The sequence below is a fragment of the Nicotiana attenuata genome, unplaced genomic scaffold (genome assembly GCF_001879085.1).
Source record: "Nicotiana attenuata strain UT unplaced genomic scaffold, NIATTr2, whole genome shotgun sequence".
In the NCBI taxonomy this organism is placed as follows: domain Eukaryota; kingdom Viridiplantae; phylum Streptophyta; class Magnoliopsida; order Solanales; family Solanaceae; genus Nicotiana; species Nicotiana attenuata.
Window position 1 is genome coordinate 143,447 of NW_017671793.1, and position 21,031 is coordinate 164,477.

Consider the following 21,031-nt stretch of genomic DNA (forward strand, 5'->3'; position numbering starts at 1 on the left):
GGTAAAGTGCTCCTATGATTCCATTCTCAGATTTCGAACTCTTTTATTTATATTCCCATGTACCATAGCAAACATTGACAGTATCTCGAGGAAAAATTATTTCCCTCTTTTTTAGAGTATAATATAGCTCAAGTTATTTGAACTTTCCAAGTCCTTTACTGCAGGAAAAAGAATGGCATTGGTACCACCAAATATTATTTTCCAAAGATTTTCCGAGGAATTTTTTTTTTTGGATGAAATTTAAAAATAAAAAATTTAATTGCTCCTACTGTGGAAAATACACTTAATTTCCACAAGTTATAATGTTTCTGTTCTATTTTCTTATCTTTTTCAAAAAGTTCTAAGTCATGTACGACTCCACAAGGTGATTAATTAATAATCGGACAAGTATAAAAAAAATTGAGTTTAAATTTTATTCCTACATCAGTTTAACCTCAAACTACAATCAGGTCACTTATGCTAACGACACATGTTAAACCATTTCAATCCAAATCAACTTAGGTTCAAAGGAAGTAGAGAGAGAGAGAGTAGTGTCCTAGAAGGAAACAAAACGTTTTTTTTTTTTTTTCCTTTTACGACCAAAACTTATGACTATATAAATTAAAGCTAGGTCACAAAGGTATTTCTCAAATCCTAGTTCTCTCTAAATGCATAAAGTAGAAAGAATCGAAGCTGCAGACTTGATTAGCAATCTTCCAGATGATGTGTTATGTTCAATAATCTCCTTACTTCCTACTAAAGAAGCAGTAGCAACAAGTGTATATTCCAAACGTTGGAGATTCCTATGGAAATCCTTATCTCGTCTTTCTTTTCATCTTAATTACGTTGGTGTTAATCATGATGTTGGTCCACGGTATGTTCCTAGAAATCAACGTAATAAGAAACTGTCCATTGTGGACAAGTTTCTTTCATCATACGGTGGTGTTGATTTTATTGAATTTTTTCACTTGCATCACTTACCAGAAGATTGGACATGTTCTGATTACATGCTAAGGTTGATTGAACTTTTGAAAAAGAAAGAAAGATTTAAAGGGATTTCACTTTCGTGTGATAAAAATAGTGCAATGCGTGGGAAAAGGTGGTTTCCACCTGATTATAGAGCGTATTCAAGTTTCAAATCGTCCGACATTAACCATTTAAAGATTATTACTGTACCGAGAAGCATATTCAGTGGGAGATTTCTTCAAGTGGTAGAGCTGGGTGAATATGTACTAAAAGATGCTTCACCTTTTAAAGGTTGCGTCAATATTAAAACCCTAAAACTCACAGCTTGTCGTGTAAGCGAAGAAACCCTAATCGACATCCTCGGTGATTGTGAGTTACTGGAGAATCTGAGCCTTGGTGCTTGTGTCGGCATGTGGACGAATTTGGGCGTTCGTCATAAGAAACTCAAGTTATTAGAGATTCATCGTATGAAATTATGTAGATTTTACCTAATTTCTAAAAGCTTAACTAAGATGGTGTTGGAAGATTTTTCTTATACAATCAAAACATCTCATATTTATTGTCCAAACCTTCGAGTCTTTTGGACAAACAACCCCGAGTTGCTACATAGTATCCAAGTAAGTTAGCGAATACATTTTTCCCTTATTGATTGTGTGAGAATATATGAGTTAGATGCTTAAATTAATAAGTTAGTATTCTGACCTTTTTCCAAAAGGTATCTTTATTCTTTAATTTGCTGCTTCTCCTCTTTGATGTGTTCCCTTAAATATGAAGCTTTCTTTTATTGCTATTAAATGTCCAGAGAAGATTTCATCTATCTCTTGCTTGTTGTGCTTTTATTTTGATCAGTTGCAGGTATCGCATAACTCTAGGAATGTAGTTGCTCGTCTTCTACAACTCAGGGTAATTGCTATTAATTGACCGATCAAAATCGATCGGTTGGCTCACTATACTGATCACACGATTACCGACCCCCATGAATCGATAGGTTTTCGGTCGATTTTTGCCAATTACCGATCAATGTCGGTTTTGGCAGTCGGTTTTTCCCTTTTTTTTTAGTAATGTCTTGTAAAGTATCACTTGGTGAATTAGCAAGTCTTATTTCTATAAATTCATTATACTCAAACAACACTTTTTCAACAATATCTAGAGCTATTGAAAATCGAACAGTAACCGTTAACCGAATTGGCTTATTGATATTAGGTTATCAGAGTAATGGTTGGTAAACGGCTTAAAGTTTTATAATTAACGGCTTATCGAATTTGTAACGATCCGACTGATCATTTTGAGCAATTTCGTCCAGTTCGTCAATTTGAGGTCACGAGCAGCTTCATGTTATGTGTATCAACTTGCGTGCATGGTTGTATTCTGTTTCCGGACGAATCGAAGTCGAATTGGAAGGAGGAATCTAGTTTTGGAAGCTTAAGCGGTGAGAATTTGACCGGAATTTGACTTTTGAGTAAACGGCTCCGGAATGAGTTTTGGATGATGTCAGCAGCTTCGTATGGTAATTTTTCACCTAGGCGTGCGTTCGGATTTAGATTTGGAGGCTCGTACGATGATTTGAGGCATTTCGGCGAAAGTTGGAAGTTGAAGTTTGGAAAATGAAGAGGTTTGACCCATAAGTTGACTTTTGTGCAATCGAGGTCGGAATGCCATTCCGAAAGTTGGAACAGCTCCGTTACATCATTTGGGACTTGCCTGCAAAATTTGGTGTCGTTTGGAGTTGATTTGATATGGTTCGGACGCTTGGTTGCAATTCTAGAAGTTCTTGAAGTTCATAGTGATTTTCATGCGTTTTGGCATCCGATTCGTGGTTCTAGAGGTTATTTTGATGTTCCGATCGCGGGAGCGAGTTCGTGAGTCGACGCCCCCCTTTTTCTCGCAAAATCGGGTTTACGACATTCGGGAAGACAACTCTATTCCCGTTTGGGAATTGGGTTCTTGGAATTGAAGAGTCGCCACCTAATGATTGAGTGCATTAGGACACTAAGAAGGGTTTTGAATTGGAAAACCAGAGTTCGGGTAAGGGCTAGAAATTATCTTGAGGGGAAGGTGTTAGGCACCCCTCAAGATCCACTAGTGTGGTTCCGGCCATGCTATGTTGTGACTTTAATGAAAACAAGTATGCAAATTAATTTACACATAAGGGTTGCTAACAAGCATGTTGGAGCTTATAAACGAAGAAGGAAAAGGGATAATGCAGTAAAAAAAATAAAGGGGAGTATTGGGTGATTGAAAAGACATAATTTGTTGATATTAAACAAAGTAACATAGGGCAAGGGGTCCTAGGTTTATAAATCACATGGATCATCCACACAACACCGGTAACCAATCGTACGCGTAGTGTCATCGTGCGATCATCATCTCCATGTCTACCCTTCCCACCCCGATAAGGTATTAAGCGCGAAATGGTGTCGTTACCTACAGCGTACTATTACCCGTCCCACCTATCAGTCCTGGAGGCTTTAGGACCACTAATCCTAAAGGGAGGGAGCTTGGCTTTTCAGAGGTTCAAAAGGTTAAAATACTAAGGCGTCAAGCAAAACACATAAGACAGTTATGGGAGCACAAAAGCAATTAAGGCTCAGACAAACCTCCTTTAATCACAGAAATCATGTAGTTTAGCACGTCTTACACATACTGATTAGATCCAAATTATGCTTAACGTTAGGCAGGTTGGTTCATTACATATTTTTAGACAAGAAGTTCGCTTTAGGCTCGCCTGGCTGTAACTTATCGAAGACTGGTGCAATTAATTAACTACTTACTTGTTTCCTTAAGTGATGGTATCTACTGGTTTCAGGAATAAAGAAGTGAACTGATTACTGAAAGTTGCCAGTTTTAACAGAATGATACGAGTTCTGCATTTGGTTACTACTGACGGACTAATCTTAAAACGAGTGACTCAGATTAGGTTAATAGATCCTATAGGCATGCTTTATAGCATTGTTAATTTTAAACACTTTTTACGGGCGTAGCAAGAGTGCAGAAAATCCTACGAGCATGGTATCTAGGATGCAATTGATTATTATTTTGACCTACAACTGTTTGCCTAATGATGGATGCAAAAATGCAGAATCTTAAAGACATAGCTCCTACATGCGGAATTCTTATGAGCAGGATATCTATATGATATGCAGAGTTCTTATGAGCATGATTTCTATATATATATGAAAGTGCTGAATTCATATGAGCACCTGTGAGCATGATTTCTATCGATGAAAGTGCAGAGATAAGCATGACATCTATATGTGAAAGTGCAGAGATAAGAATGATTTCTATATGTGAAAGTGCAGAAATTCGAAGAAAAACTCCTATAGGCAGGATATCTACCCTTATGCATATACAGATAGCCCTCCCCTTTTTACTAAAACCCCATAAGTTATTACAAAATTTATTACAGACCAAATGAATCAAACAGAAAATAAAATTACATCAGAGCTTTTAAGCTGCATCCAAGGAGCCTAATACAGACCCAAGGTCTAACAATATGATGTGAGCCAACTATCGGGATCAAGTTCCAAGGCCTTTCCCTTATCTGGAATGTGTCAAAGTTCCAAAGAGTTTCAAGAACTCCAGGCAATGCTTACACCTAGATATCATTACAGAACTGAATTAAAGTGCAATGTGGAAGAGCCAGCCTTCCAACGTCCAAGTTCAGAGGGAACTCAAGGTCCTAAGGCAAGGCTCATTGGAGGGGGGCAGAACTTAGAATCTAGGAACAAGTGTAAGTGCAATAGAGGGGATTAAGGGATGCTAAGGCAGGCTGGTGGTCATGCCCAGCAACATAGATTGCTGGCACACCCCTGACCAGCCCACTAGCCAAACATTGGAGAGTCCAGGACCTATTGAAGGTCAAACCATGGCCTGGGCAGTAATTGGGATACTGTCAGGCCAAGGTTTCAACTCAACACATAAAGGGGATTAGGGGTAGGGATTCATATGAGAACAGAAGCAAAGAAAGGAAAAATACTTAGCATAAGTTACGAAGCATGAACAGCAAACCACACAAAAGAATGAGACTACAGAATAAACACATAGGGATGAGGCAAAAGTTTAAATAAAGGCATACCAGTTTCAGAAAGAGACAAGCAAAAGAGAGCAGAAGTCTTGCAAAGAAGCCACAACACAAACAGCAAGAGAGAATACTTTGTGTGTGAGTGTGAGTGCAGAAAAGACTCCAGTGTTCGTGTTTTTGTTGTGTTGGGTGTTAATAAAAGAGCAGGTATTTATAGTGTGAGAAACACGCAGAAATAAGGTAAGGACTGTAAGTCAGACATAATTGGAGGAATATGTGTCTTATTAAAATCAAATCAGTATCAAAGACTTCCTTTAATAAAGCAATTAAACCAAACGGTAGCATGCAAGTGTTAAATAAGGAAAGAAATCACGCAGGGCTGGACATGACAAATAAGGAAATATTTTCAGCACAGTACGAGTATACCACATGTATTAGGGGTTAAGTTCATTAGACCTTAATTAAGGAAAGGCCTGTAAGAATCCCATACTAATGTAATTAAGGTAATGGGATCAAATCAACTTAAGTAGAAAGGCAGGGTCGAAAGGAAAATATTTCAACAAGTCCAAGAAACAAAGGAAATCAAAACAATAAAGGAAAGAATCAATTCAAGAGTGCAATCAAAGTTACACAAAGAGATTTGAAATCAGTCCACAATCAAGGTTATTTTGAGAGGGAAATTTGACTTATAAAGAGTGCATAAACATTAAGCACGCGAGGAGAGTGTCATGCAATCAAAGAAAATCAGTGAGTAGAGGACCATAAGAACATGGTAGTCATCTCAGAGAAGAGGGAATAGCATGCGAAAGGTCAAGTAAAGAGGTCAAAATCATATGAAGAAACAAAGTTGACACAAAGATTTCGAAACTCAGTCAAATAGTAGAGGAAACAACTTCAGGAACTCAAATAGGTCCAAAGAGACTAGGGTTTTGAAATCAACACGTGCAGAGATATGAAACAAACAAATCACATAACAAATAATCTCAAAACTCGAGTGAATCCCAAATTCTAGGGTCTTTTACCGTTAATCGAGTCTAGAGATGAAGACAAGTAAGTCAAGCAAAAAGAAAATATTAACGGAATAAGTGCAGAAATCATAAAGGAACACGTATTTCCCAGTAGAAGAAAAACATAATAAAGACGATCATGCAAAAAAAACAGTAGAAGAACTCGTAAGAACAAGGTAGAAGAAACACAGTAGAAGAAGCACAGAAACATGTACAAGAAACATAGTAGAAGAAACATATAAGAATCACAGTAGAGCATGTTAAAAATATCAAAGAAACCCTAAATCGGGAAAGATGAAAAAGTTAAAAAGCAAGTTTTGAAAGAAACTTTTGAGTAAACGTTTGAGACCCCAAGATAAACACAGATCTAGGAAAGATCTAGAGAAATCAGAAGAACCTCGAAAGGTTTGGGTTTCAGAAGAAACCTAGAGGTGAGAAAGGCCTGGAAAACTTGTGGATCTAAGCCGGAGAAGTTAGACTCGGGCTCGAACGTCCCCGATATGCCGGAGTAGAGCCGGAGACGACCATGGAACCCTGAATCGAAGGAGATCTGGGTAGAGATCTTCAAGGTCAGGCCTTGAATCTTCAGAAAACCGGTGTATAAGAGCACCAGAGGGTGGGTGTAAGATCCCCATGGCTTTGGTGGCCATAGATTCCGGTGGATCTCTGGTCTGAGACGGCAAGAGGTGGCTAGGGTTTGAGAACCTTTGAGAGAATTTGAGAGAGTGGAGGGTTTCAGAGGCGGCGGCTAAGGAGAAATGAGGTAGGGTAAGGGGTCGTTTGAATTAAAAAAGGAAAGGGATGAGGGGAGCCGTTGATCTAATTAAATGGGTTAAATGGGGACCGGGTTTGGGTATGATAGGAAAGGGTATGGGTCGGGTTACAATAGAATTGGGTCGTTTGATTAGGGTGTGATTGGGGGTCCAATTTGGGCTAAAATTGAAATACAAAAAGGGCTGTCACTTAAATAGCCAGTTTTTCCCTTTTTAATTTATACAAATAGTAAAAAATGACTTGAAAATAAATTAAAGCTACTGGACCAATTAATAACATATAAATATTAATGTAAAAATACTAAAAGTGATTTTATAATTATAGAATGCCATTAATCGTAAAATAGGCTATAATTACAATTATATGCAATTAGCTTAAAAAATACCAAATAAATGTATAAAAATATACAAAAATTACCCCAATTATATCTTAGGGTAAATATGAGAATGAAATAAATTATTCACTAAAAAATGCTAGTTTGGGAATAATTATTGAATTTTGTCGTATTAAAATAGACAATAAATTTGTTTTAAAATCTTAAAAAAAATAAAGGAAAAATACCAAAACTTTGTGGCATGCTTATATGCCTGTACATGCTATTTTGAAAGTATTTTGCATATATAAAAATATAGGAAAAATTGGGTATCAACAACTGCCCCTCTTTACCCGGGAAGGATGAAAGAGTTGTCGGGTATAGATATGATGACCAATTTTGACCGCGAGAAACGACTTGCAAAGGTTTTGACCGCGCTCTGGTTTCTGAGCTGCCTACATATCCTTGGTTTTACAGGAATCAGGTCATATGTAGTTCAGGATGCATCGACGGAGTATGCCGATGGAGGTTTTTGAAGAGACGGGCGCAATATTCAGGTTGGGAAGGGTGATCAGGTACTAATGGGCTGTGAGAACCGGAGCGAGATCGCTCCTGCTGTAATGGTTGTGGCCAGCTGACGTACCTGCAATTAAGTAATACAAGCATATCGTGCGGAATTTAAACGTGATGCAAGTTCCCATTGGACCATGAATGTTGTCTTTGGACGGTTAAGATGACGTCCTCAGACCATGATGTCCTGGTCCATGAAGTGCATAATAAAGGATTCGCAGGCTATGAAATGATGTTCTCGGGCTATGATAATGGTGCCTCCGAACCATGATGCCTTTGAATAATGATGTGCAGAATATAATGCGGGGTCCTCGGGCCATGTCATGTGGTTCTCGGGCTATGAAGATGGTGCCTCCGAACAATGACGCCCTTGGACAGCTTGGCGGTACTTCAGCCCATGAAATGCAAGATTTGGCGGTATTTCGGCCGATGAAATGCAAGATTTGGTGGTATTTCAGCCCATGAAATGCAAGATTTGGCGGTATTTCAGCCGATGTGAAGGAGAAATGTAAATGGCGATATTTCAGCCAACAGAAATTTAAATAAAGCTGGCGATGTTTCAGCCGATGTAGAGAATGCAAAATGGCGATATTTTAGCCGACACGAATTTAAATAAATTTGGCGATGTTTCAGCCGATGTAGAAAAATGTAAATGGTGATATTTCAGCCGACAGGAATTTAAATAAAGTTGGCGGTGTTTCAGCCGATGTAGAAAAATGTAAATGGCGATATTTCAGCCGACAGAAATTTAAATAAGGTTGGCGGTGTTTCAGCCGATGTAGATGGAGGTAGAGCTTAACCTTGGAAGGCAGAATGGTAGCCTTATGCAATGCACAAATGCAGATGGAGACAGAGCTTTAGTCTCGGAAGGGCAGAAAGGTAGCCTTATGCAATGCAGAGAAAAATGCAGATGGAGACAGTGCTTAGTCTCAGAAGGCAGAAAGGTAGCCTTATGCAATGCACAAATGCAGATGGAGACAGAGCTTAGTCTCGGAAGGCAGAAAGGTAGCCTTATGCAATGCAGAGAAAAATGCAGATGGAGACAGTGCTTAGTCTCGGAAGGCAGAAAGGTAGCCTTATGCAATGAAAAAATGCAGATGGAGATAATGCTTAGTCTCGGAAGGCAGAAAGGTAGCCTTATGCAATGCGAAAAATAAAAGTGAGGAGTAACGAAATCTCTTAGCTGATAGATGATAGCTGATAGTTGATTGTCATTGGGGCTGCTGGGAATGTCGTGCGCGGATAGCACTTGTAAATGGGCGATGATCTTGAGAATTGTATTCCTGAAAAGTGTGAGTTTGTAATCGTATCCGATGATTCTATGTTTTTGGAGTGCCTGCGTTCAAAGAAAGATTGTGAGTTTTGTCAGGGGGAAGGTTAGTTCGTCTTCCCGTGGGCTTCGCTTGTCCTACTCGGCTCTTGCTTTCATTTGGGGTAGCGTTGCTAAACAAAGCTATTTTGACGGTAGCCATGCATGATTTAGTAAAATAAAACATGATGTAAATACATAAAGGTAAAATGGTTTTAGATGAACCGATGATTACGACACGGTTCAAGATATTGCAACCTCTTTTGCTTCGGAATTTTGAGGGTCCTCCTCAAAATTCTGCCCCAGTTTCCAATGTCGGGGGGGAAATGAAAATTTTATTGAATTGTGACCGAACCCATAAGGCTGCCTACGTATCCCCTCTTAAACGGGAATCAGGTCAGACGTAGTTCGAATTACATCATAAAGGAATCATAATGGTTACACATAGTAGCGTTTGACTGCGTCTGAATTAATTGGCTTTGGCCAAATTTCTCTATCCATTTCTGCGAGTATGAGGGTTCCCCCGGTTAGAACCCGGTGAACCATGTACGGACCTTGCCAGTTGGGAGAGAATTTCCCTTTGGCTTCATCTTGATGCGGAAAAATCTTTTTCAATACTAACTGCCCTGGCGTTAACTGTCTTGGTCTGACTCTCTTGTTGAAGGCTCTGGTCATTCTATTCTGATAAAGCTGACTGTGGCAAACTACATTCAGTCTTTTTTCGTCTATAAGGGCTAATTGCTCCTAACGACTTTTTACCCATTCTGCATCTTCAAGTTCTGCTTCCTGCATAATTCTCAGGGAGGGAATCTCCACTTCGGCTGGGATGACCGCCTCGGTACCGTAAACCAGCATATAGGGTGTCGCCCCAGTTGATGTGCGGACTGTGGTACGGTATCCCAATAAAGCAAAGGATAGCTTTTCATGCCACTGCTTACGTTTCTCTATCATTTTCCTTAGTATCTTCTTAATGTTCTTATTGGCTGCTTCTACGGCTCCATCCATCTGAGGTCTGTAGGCTGTAGAATTCTTGTGCCTAATCTTAAATGTCTCACACGTTGCTTTCATCAGATCACTGTTGAGATTGGAACCATTGTCAGTGACGATTGACTCTGGGATGCCGAACCGGCAAATGATACGGTCGCGAACGAAGTCTGTCACAACCTTCTTGGTTACTGCCTTATACGATGTTGCTTCAACCCATTTGGTGAAATAATCAATTGCCACCAGAATGAACCTGTGTCCGTTTGATGCGGCAGGCTCGATAGGTCCGATGACATCCATTCCCCAAGCGGCGAACGGCCATGGCGAGCTTGTTGCATTAAGCTCATTGGGAGGCACCTTTATCACATCTGCATGAATCTGGTAGCGATGGCACTTTCGAACATATTGGATGCAGTCCGTCTCCATAGTAATCCAAAAATAACCAGCTCGGAGTATTTTCTTGGCTAAGACGAAACCATTCATATGCGGGCCACAGGTCCCTGCATGAACCTCCTCCAACAACCTGGATGCTTCCTTTTCCTCGACACACCTTAGTAATCCCAAATCGGGAGTCCTCCTGTACAGGATTCCTCCGCTGTGAAAGAAGTGATTGGATAACCTCCGCAGTGTGCGCTTTTGGGTAGTGTTTGCAAGCTCTGGATACTCTCCTGTTGACAGATACTTCTTAATGTCATGGAACCATGGCTTTCCATCTGCTTCTTCCTCGACATGAGCACAGTAGGCAGGTTGATCCTGGATTTTTACCGGGATAGGATCAATGAAGTTCTTATCTGGATGCTGAATCATGGATGATAGAGTGGCCAATGCGTTAGCAAACTCATTCTAAACTCTGGGGACATGCCGGAATTCTGTCTTTGTAAACCTCTTCCTCAACTCTTGTACATGATGCAAGTATGGGAGTATTTTGGAGTTCTTGGTTGCCCACTCTTCTCGAACCTGATGTATGAGCAAGTCTGAATCCCCAATCACTAGTAACTCCTGAACGTTCATACCAATGGCCAGCTTGAGCCCTAAGATGCAGGCTTCGTACTCGGCCATGTTGTTGGTGCACGGGAACCTGAGCTTGGCAGACACCGGGTAATGCTGACCTGTTTCTGATACTAGAACCGCTCCTATGCCAACTCCTTTAAAGTTTGTCGCTCCGTCGAAAAACATTCTCCAGCCATCATAGGATTCCGCAATGTCTTCTCCTATGAAAGAAACCTCCTCATCGGGAAAATACGTCTTTAGAGGCTCGTATTCTCCGCCCACGGGGTTTCGACAAGATGATCGGCTAGTGCTTTTCCTTTGATCGCTTTCTGAGTCACGTAGACAATATCGAACTCACTCAACAGAATTTGCCATTTGGCCAGCCTGCCCATGGGCATGGGCTTCTGGAAGATGTACTTCAGCGGATCCATCCTTGATATGAGATAAGTGGTATAGGCACAGAAATAATGCCTCAACTTCTGAGCTACCCAAGTCAGAGCACAACAGGTGCGTTCTAGCAGGGAATACCGGGCCCCGTAAGGGGTGAACGTTTTGCTGAGATAGTAGATGGCTTGCTCCTTTCTCCCCGTTTCATCATGTTATCCCAAAACACAACCAAATGCTCCATCCAGTACTGCAAGGTAGAGCAATAGCGGTCTACTTGGTTCGGGCGGAACTAGGACTGGCGGCGTTGACAGGTATTCCTTGATTCTATCGAAAGCCTTTTGACAATCATCGGTCCATTTAGTGGCGGTGTCCTTCTTCAACATCTTAAAGATTGGTTCACAAATGACAGTGGACTGGGCTATGAACCGGCTGATGTAGTTGAGTCTCCCCAAGACTCATAACCTCTTTCTTGTTCTTTGGAGGTGGTAATTCTTGAATGGCCTTGACCTTTGACGGATCGAGTTCTATTCCCCGCCGACTTACGATGAACCTAAGCAATTTTTCGGCTGGAACCCCGAAAGCGCACTTGGCGGGATTCAGTTTCAGGTTATACCTTCTCAATCTGTTGAAGAACTTTCTTAAATCTTCCATGTGGTCAGTGGCTTTCTTGGATTTGATGATGACATCATCTACATACACCTCGATCTCTTTGTGTATCATGTCATGGAAAATAGTAGTCATGGTCCTCATGTAGGTGGCCCCAGCATTCTTTAATCCAATCGGCATCATCTTGTAACAATACATCCCCCACGGCGTAATGAAAGCCGTTTTCTCCGCATCTTCTTTGTCCATCCATATCTGATGATACCCAGCAAAACAATCGACAAATGACTGCAACTCGTGCTTGGCGCAGTTGTCAATCAGGATGTGTATGTTCGGCTAGGGGAAGTCGTCTTTCGGACTGGCCCGGTTGAGGTCCCGGTAGTCGACACAGATTCTGACCTTCCCGTCCTCCTTTTGGCACTGGCACAATGTTGGCTAACCATGTTGGATACTCCACTACCCTGAGGACCTTGGCTTTGACTTGTTTAGTAACTTCTTCTTTGATTTTCAAACTCATGTCTGGCTTGAACTTTCTGAGCTTTTGTTTTACCGGTGGACATGTCGGATCTGTTGGCAATTTGTGAGCTACAATAGATGTACTGAGACCGGTCATATCATCATATGACCAGGCAAATACGTCCTCATATTTTTTTAAGAACTCCGTGCACTCTTCCTTTTCTGACGGTGACAGGTGAACACTGATGCGCATTTCCTTGACATTCTCTGTATCCCCCAGGTTGACGACCTCAGTCTTGTCCAGGTTAGACTTAGGTCTATTCTCAAAGTCCTCGACCTCTTTAACGATCTCTTCTGGTATCTCATCCTCTTCTGAGCCTATATCCGTTTGTTGCGTTACGTCGTCGCATGTCAAATTCATCGATTCATCAAGATAAGTAATAATGATGCTGTGTAAAGTAGAGTAAATGGCAGAGAAAAAGAGATAATAAGAGCGATTTTTATAAAAACTAAAATGCTTTAATAAATGCTAAAAGAATGGTTTTGAACATCGGAGCTCTTTTCAAAATTCAAAGATAATACTGAAGGGAAATCAACTAGCGAAAAATAAAAGATGATGTATAATGCTTTGTTCAGCCTTGCTACCCCGGAGCTCTCCGGGCCTTGGTGGTTCTGACGGACCAATTGTTGAGGCGCCCTCCTCGGTTCACTGCCTGTATGGAAGGGCCTTCCTCCCCTTCCTCCTCGAGAATGACGTGACAGTCCATATTGCCATCTTCCAAGAACAGGTTCTTCATTGCTGCTAATGCTTCATCTTCCTCTGGCCCATATATGATGTCGGCTGGCTGGAAAGTCTGTTCCAGGAGGGGTATAGGGTACTCCAGCGGATAGTAAGGGCCGCGCCATGGTGGCGACCAGGTCTGGAATTCTTCCCAAGTATAACCGTACCCTAACCCAAAAGTGGTGCCATGCTTCTTCAGTTTGATAGGCTTGGTGATTCCCTGAAGGTTCTTGCCGAGCCCTTTGCCAGGTTCATACCCGCTCCAGTTTAGCATACTCTCTATCTTGTTATCCCACCACTTATCTTTGTCCACGGCGTTGACTCGCTCAATGTGGTGGTAAGTTTCTCCTCCTAGCTTCCTTCTTCCTTCAATTGCTGGGATGGTTTGGCGACTGTATATGGGGTTACTCCCGTCACCATGAATAATCACTTCTTGGTGATTCCACTCGAACTTCATTGCCTGGTGCAGGGTTGATGCTACGGCTCCTGCGGCGTGGATCCAAGGTCGTCCCAGTAGTAAGTTTTAGGATGCTGGGATGTCTATTACTTGAAAATCAACATCGAACCAAGTTGGCCCCATTTGTAGACATAAACTGATCTCCCCAATAGTGGACCTTTGGGAACCATCAAAAGCTTTGACGTTGATAGCCCCATCCTTGATTTCATGCAGACTCTTCCCCAATGTTCTGAGGGTCACCAATGGACAAATGTTGAGGCTGGATCCTCCGTCAATCAAAGTTCTGGTGATGAAATAGTCTTCACATTGCACAGTGATGTGCAACGCTTTGTTGTGTCCTAAACATTCAGGGGACAACTCATCCTCGTGGAAAGTGATCTTATGACTCTCCAATACCTGCCCGACCATGTTTGCCATTTCTCCTCCAGTTATATTGCTGGGTACGTATGCCTCGCTCAGTATTTTCATCAGGGCGTTCTTGTGTGTCTCGGAGCTTTGCAGTAGAGCCAGAATGGAAATCTGCGCTGGTGTTTTATTTAATTGATCAACAACTGAGTATTCTTTTGCCTGTATCTTCCGCCAGAGATTATCGGGCCACCAGGTTTTGATAGGCCGTCCAGAGGCCTGCTTACTTGATTCAACTAAGTGCTCCGGAGTATAAATTCTGCCGGTCCTGGTCATACCCTGTGCTGTGATTGCTTCTCCAGACTTAGTTTTTCCCTTCCTTCTTGCCTCGGCGGTGTAATCCCAAGGTATGGCCTGTGTATGGAACGGCGTTACGGCTGACATCGCCACAGGAATGGGCACTCTCGTTTTGGGTGGCAACACAGCAACTTCAAATGGTACCTTTTGGAGACCCAAACTCCACCTCAATCGGCTCTGCGGTCCTTTTGGATGACGGTGTTTCAAACTCGAGAGGCACAAACATGTTTACTTTATTATTCCCAGAGGGCTGAATCTGAACTACAATTGGATTCAGTGTGACGGCTAGTTTCTTAGGCTCGTCACCCTCGGCAATTAATCCAATTGACCCCTTGGGGTCCCAATCATCTTCCACTTCGATCATATGCACACCACCACCCTTATGATCAGGCAAGGGATTGTCGCGAATGTTGGGAGCAGTTTCCTTGGCCACTATGATTTTGTTGTCAATTAGAGCCCGGATTTTATCTTTCAGAGATCGGCACTCATCGATGGTATGTCCTTTCATGCCGGAATGGTATGCACAGGTTTTATTTGGATTGACCCATTGGGAAGAATTTTCTGGAGTTATGGCAGGGATTGGGGTGACGTAATCGGCCGCTTTGAGTCTTTCATATAGTTGGTCGATTGGCTCGGCGATGGCGGTGTATTGCCTGGGAGGTTTGCGGTCAAAGTTAGGGCGTGGCCTGGGGAAATTTTGGCGGGCGGGAGGTGATTGGTAGTGGGCATTATAGGCTTGGTAGACGGGTGCAGGTTGGGAATATCTTGGTGAGGTGGGTTGATATGTGGGAGAGGGAGATGATTGGTAAGCGGGTGATGGAATTTGGTAAGAAGGCGGAGGTGCTTGGTAGTTGGGGATAGGTTGGTATGTGATAGGGGGTACCGGGTAGGCTTGGTATTTTATTGGGGACTTGGTTCGCTGTGCAACCATCACGGCACTCACGTCCTTTTTCTTGGACGCGCCACCAGATTGTAGGGCTTTGTTGGTAGCCTGCAGTGCTTCAAAATTAGTGACCATTCCGCTCTTAATGCCCTCTTCAATCCTTTCTCCTAGCTTGATGATATCGGAGAATTTCTGGCCCTCTATCAACATTAACCTCTCATAATACTGCGGATCTTGCGCTCGGACGAAAAATCGGTTCATCTGTTCTTCCTCTAAGGCCGGCCTGACCTTAGCAGCCTCGGATCTCCATCGAGTAGCATACTCGCGGAATGTCTCAGTGGGTTTCTTTTTCAGATTCTGGATGTAGAAGATATCTGGTGCATTTTCTGTGTTGAACCTGAACCTGTCCATGAAATCGGACGCCATTCCTACCCAGCTCGTCCATTTCATGAGATCTTGGTGAATGTACCAAGATAGCGCATCGCCTTTCAAACTCCTCATGAAGAGTTTCATGCGAATTATCTCGTCTCTTCCTACACCGACGAATTTATCACAATATGTCCTCAAATGGACTCTAGGATACCCTGAGCCGTCAAACATTTCGAACTTGGGAGGTCTGTACCCCTCGGGAATTTCAACTTCCGAATGGATGCAAAGATCCTCATAATTCAACCCTTCAATGCCTTTGTTTCATTCCACGCCCTGGACCCGGCTAGTCAACTTTTTGAGCTCAGCTGCCAGGTTCTTGATGAGAGAATCTTTGTCATCAGACTCTGGTGTGTTTGTAATGGGTTTGGTGTAGTGTGGCAAGGTTTCCACATATATGGGAGTGTGGTGGGGATGATCATTTGATGGTTCAAGGATGAGGAGTGGAGTGTTGTTGAGATATGTGTTGCAATGAGTAGCGGGATGTTTCTGCGGCTTTGGGATGTTTTGTGGAGGTATGGGGTGTTGAGCATTGGGAAAGTTGACGTCTGGAGTAGTGAGGGAGAATGACAGACTTGCCAAGTTCCGAACTTGGTCTAGCTCTTCTTGAAATTTCAGTAGCTTCTGTTCGAGCTGCACGACACTTTCTTTGGATACCTGAACACCCTGAGGAACCTCTACCCTTTCAGCTGAGTCGTCCTTTCTGATGTTGTCCATTTTTGCTTTGTTCTTGCTTTTGATAGGACTTGGAGAAGGAGGAGGTGGAGGGCCCTTAGATCTTGTGGAGTAAGCTGATGATGCCAGAATGCACGAACTAACCTTTTGGGGAGGGGAATAAAAATAAAAGTAAAAACAACAAAAGGTAACAAGTTAGTGCGGATTCTGAGAAAGAAATATTGCAGTGTTTAAACACATAGTATAAAAAAATATAAATCGTGTCCTAAATTGGGTGCCTCGTTGTGCCCGAGGTAGGCCTGGTGACAAGTTGATTTGGAGAACTTATAATGCTAAATGCCTCATTTTATTGATAAAAACAAGATGAATCCCAAAACGACACTAAAGTTGCATAAGTAAAAATGTCACTAATGGCCATTGGCCTTATTACATTCAAAAACGAAAAGGAAAGGTGACTCCTAACTATTTGGTCCCAGAAGGACCTTCCCCAGACTCGGCATCCTTGGCTCCATCGAATAGCGTCACCAGCTCACGCAATCCCAGCAGCAGATAAGCCCTAGCCAAATGTCCTCCTTCATTTCCTTCGGCGTTTTGGCAATTCTCGATCCTCCGGATGAACTTCCCTTCCAGCTCTACTAACCCTCGCTCCAAATGCCCTAGGCGCTTGTTGGCTCTGACAGCCATATCCTTCCATTCCTCGATCAACTTTTGATTAGCCTCTTGAATCTCCTGATGCTCACTCTCGCACTCCCTGATCCTTTTGCGCAACTGATTGTACTTGACCTGTATCTCAGCCCTTTCGTCGATGACCCTGTGACCTCGAACAGAACCGGGTTGTCCTAACCCAGCATGATCTTCCTCCAACCAACCTGGATAGTATGAGGTGTAGCCAGCATGATATCTGTTAGGCTCTATGGAATCCTTTTCAAGGATGATCTTACTGTTCCACATGTGATGAGCTTGACATTTGTATGAGCTATCGTCGTCTTGGAAGTCAACCCTGAAATGACTCATCGTTTCGACCTTTGGTACGACTTGCTTTCTCCCTGCCTGCCTCATGACTCGGAGAGGGACATAGGGATAAGTTCCCCTCAGACCAATGAGTATGAGGAATGGAGCATCCCGAGAGCGGATGATGAACTCTCCAGTGGGGAACCATTCGAACATCCACTGCACCTTGTCTTCTTTCAAGCTTTCAAACAACTCTACCCATCCTCGAGCATCCCCCGGCCGAGCAAACATGTCAGGCATATAGTTCATTCTATTGGGATGGTGAAAGGCTATATGATCGTTCCACGGCCTTCGCGGAAGCTCTTGACGGTATCGTCCCTTTTGGAGATGTTCTATAAGCCAGAGTTGGAGTAATAAGTTGCATTCCTCGAAATGACTGGCCCCTCGTTGACAATTGTCCAAAGCTCGGTAGATCTCCGCAACAATCATGGGAACTATGCTGAAATGTTGCCCTTCAATCCCCTCCATTAGTGTCTTGGTGACCATGGCTAGTCTGGTATGGATCCTAGCCTTCTTCATGGGAAACACTATCATTCCCAAGAAGCAGAACATAAAGACGAAAACTCTCCTGTGGATATGCCCCAATGAGGTGAGGGTGAATTCGTTTGGATAGGTGCGGTACGACTTGCTATGACCGTACCTCTCGTACAGGTAGTCGAAAGGAATATAGGAATCCTTCAAACAAGTCAAATCTGAGTTTTTCTTCAACCCCATCATTTTGAAGAAACCTTTACCCTTGCGGTTTTCTGGCATGGGCAAACTCGGAGTCTCCCAAGGAATACCGGCTAACCCTCCTATTTCCTCGAGCAGCGGGGTCATTTCAAGGTCCCCAAATCGAAATACCGATCTATCACTGTCCCAGAACAATGTCGCAGCCTCTATGATTTTGTTGTCCGGCTGAATCTCCAAAAGAGAGGGTAAGTTTCCCAAATGCTTGCGGACGAGAGTCCGGTCACTGGAATGAAGGTCCTCCCACCATCTTAGCAACCTCGGATGAATATTGGTTACCATGCCGAATCTGGGGACTTCGTGCCTCATTTTCTGCAAAACAAAGCGTTAGTCCCTCACCCCCGCCGGACTCGACTATTTAAATAAATAATTAGCATTTTACAGCATTTAGTTCTCCAAATAAATGCACAGAGTATGGTGTTGTCCGTTTGGATCCCATGGGAACCCAGTGGACTTTGGATAAGGCCATCTTAAAGAGTCATTATGTGGACAACATAACTGACTCGACTAGGCTTGACAGTGATGCATGAACAGTTAAATAGAATAAGGTTTCTATGGGGTGCTAGACCGGTACCCTTGAGCGGACAACTCAAGAGGGAAAGGCACGAAACCGTCGACTGCACCGCTGATCGACTAGTTTTACCGCAAATACGCCTTTGCCAAAATTTAGGGGGTAATAATATTGGAAGAGCGCAACCACTCATCAAGCGTTGCAATGGTATTTGTTTGGAACGAGTGGAATATGATGTTGAAAAATGCAATTACAAGAAATGAAACAAATTGCCACATATTTTCACGTTCATAATGATTACAATAATTGCTCGGAAATTACAACGGTATTGAAGAAAAACAGTAAATGAAAGCGTTAAAGAAAAAGGAACAAAAAGACAAGTCAGTTTTGAATAAAGGTATTAAACAAAGCAGTAAAGAAAGTAGTAAAGTCACATATAGCATGAAGTGGTAAAAGCCTAAAGATTCCCCAGCAGAGTCGCCATGCTGTCGACGCCCCCCTTTTTCTCGCGAAATCGGGTTTACGATGTCACACCTCCTTTTTCACTACTACACCCGTGAGGGTGTAAAGGAGTTTTTCCAATTAAAGGACAATCGGAACGGGATTTATTATTAATATTCAGAGTCGCCACTTGGGAGACTAATGGTGTCCCAAGTCACCGATTGAATCCCGATCCGAGGAAATTATGACTCTGTTAACAGTCCGCGAACCACAACTCCGAGTAAGGAATTTTGTTAACCCGGGAGAAGGTATTAGGCATTCCCGGATTCCGTGGTTCTAGCACGGTCGCTCAACTGCGGTATTTGCTTTTATCTGATTTTAAAACATATTCTAACCTATGTGCCCTGTATTTTAACCACTTTTACTTTATGTCTTTTAATAAGAATTGCAACGTGGTGAAAATGTATCTCGAACCACGTTACACCAGTGCACCCGTGGCTTTTGACGCATTTCGACTCCGTTGAGATTTAGATTTGGGTCACATAAATATGCACCCGTGTTTAAGAAAGTAGTATTACTAAAATACGCGCCTAAAGCAACCACGCGTCTTGGCTTTGCGAGGGCCATGTAATTTTGCTAAGTGGAACGCCTCGGATTCCAATTGTTTTTAAAAGAAATATTTGAACGGGGCCAAGCATCTGAGATTTTATCGGGCTTGGCGCGCCTCAATATGTTCTAGCTTGACGGTCTTAAACTAATTCATGAGGGTCGCGCACTGCGAGTTATCTAATTAAGGCTCACTTCAATCTAGTTAATGGGCTTAACCCGCTAGAACTAAATGTGATTAAAGGCTTCCCTTCGACTGACTAATGATTCACACGAGGAGAGTTACTTATTTCGAGCAAGGGATCAGTCTAGCACAAATGGACCGAGGGTCCAACTAATAAACCTGATGTGATTAAACATGGTTGCAGATTTAACACCTGAAGAAATCGGGCTCCAAGTGAAGCCAGGCCCAGCAACGTGAAATCAATATTGGGTCCAGTATGGGGCACAGTGGTCCACAGGCGTAAGACTACTTTGAGTTCCGAATTGATATCAATCCAAGTGGGCTCATGAGAGAGCCCATTTTTTAACGCAGGCCAGCTTCAAACAGAAATGAATTTTCTGGTTCGATACCACGCAACAACACAAGGAAGTAGTCTTCGCGTTTGATTTTACAATACATGTTATTTTGCCTCAAAGGAATTAAACAATTTCCGATTCTAAAACACATTTCAATACTTTCCATGCAAACACCTTAATCCACACATCAATACGAGCCTCATTTAAATTATAGCCACCATCTGGGAATTATTAATGAAACTAACACATGATTGTTCCAGCTACTCGCTCACCAAATGATCATTCTTTCCATTTCATGAATTATTAACAGGCCTATTCGAATTAATACAACGGGCTGCAGAAATAGGCTCATATTCAAGACTTCTAGTTCTAACCTTTATATGCAATATTCAGATATTGAGACCATGAACTACAATCAATTCCAAATGTCTCAACAGTATCGAAAACAGTCTGATCCAGTCCCAATTATACAGTCCAGATTTATACACATACAAATCGATTCTAGGCTATGCTGTACAATTAAACTTAACGCCTATTTAACTACCAACACCCACAGTCCAGGCAGCATATTTCAGGATCAAGTAAAAGAGTAATTGTATTCCATTTCAGCTCAAAGTTACAGCAGAGTCAATTCAAGCGTGTACCTGGGAGTCAGTGATCAATAGGAAAGAAGGAAGATCAGCAGCAGTAACAGTTTTTAGCAGCAACCAGGGAATAAGTTCAAAATTCAGTATTAAATCAGTTGACACAGCAAAGTCAGGAACAGATTTAAAACTCCAGCGATAGATCAAACACAACCACAATTTTTATCACTGATGCAACCCAAAACCAATTCGAACACCCAGAAATGAACACAGGAAAGCAGACACTCGAACTAAGATCATAGTTGACTCGAATCTCCCAAATCCCCTGCCTAGATTACTCAAATTGT

At 42.3% G+C, this 21,031-nt stretch overlaps 1 protein-coding gene across 1 annotated transcript; it reads left to right on the forward strand.

The window, feature by feature from the left end:
• The first annotated feature begins 647 nt into the window (after positions 1-647).
• On the forward strand, positions 648-20,886 carry LOC109210244 (F-box protein At1g80960-like). The gene is made up of 3 exons (XM_019373628.1): positions 648-1,373; positions 1,795-1,848; positions 20,710-20,886. The coding sequence occupies exons 1-3, from the start codon at positions 648-650 to the stop codon at positions 20,884-20,886; spliced, it is 957 nt and encodes a 318-aa protein (XP_019229173.1).
• The last annotated feature ends 145 nt before the right edge of the window (positions 20,887-21,031 follow it).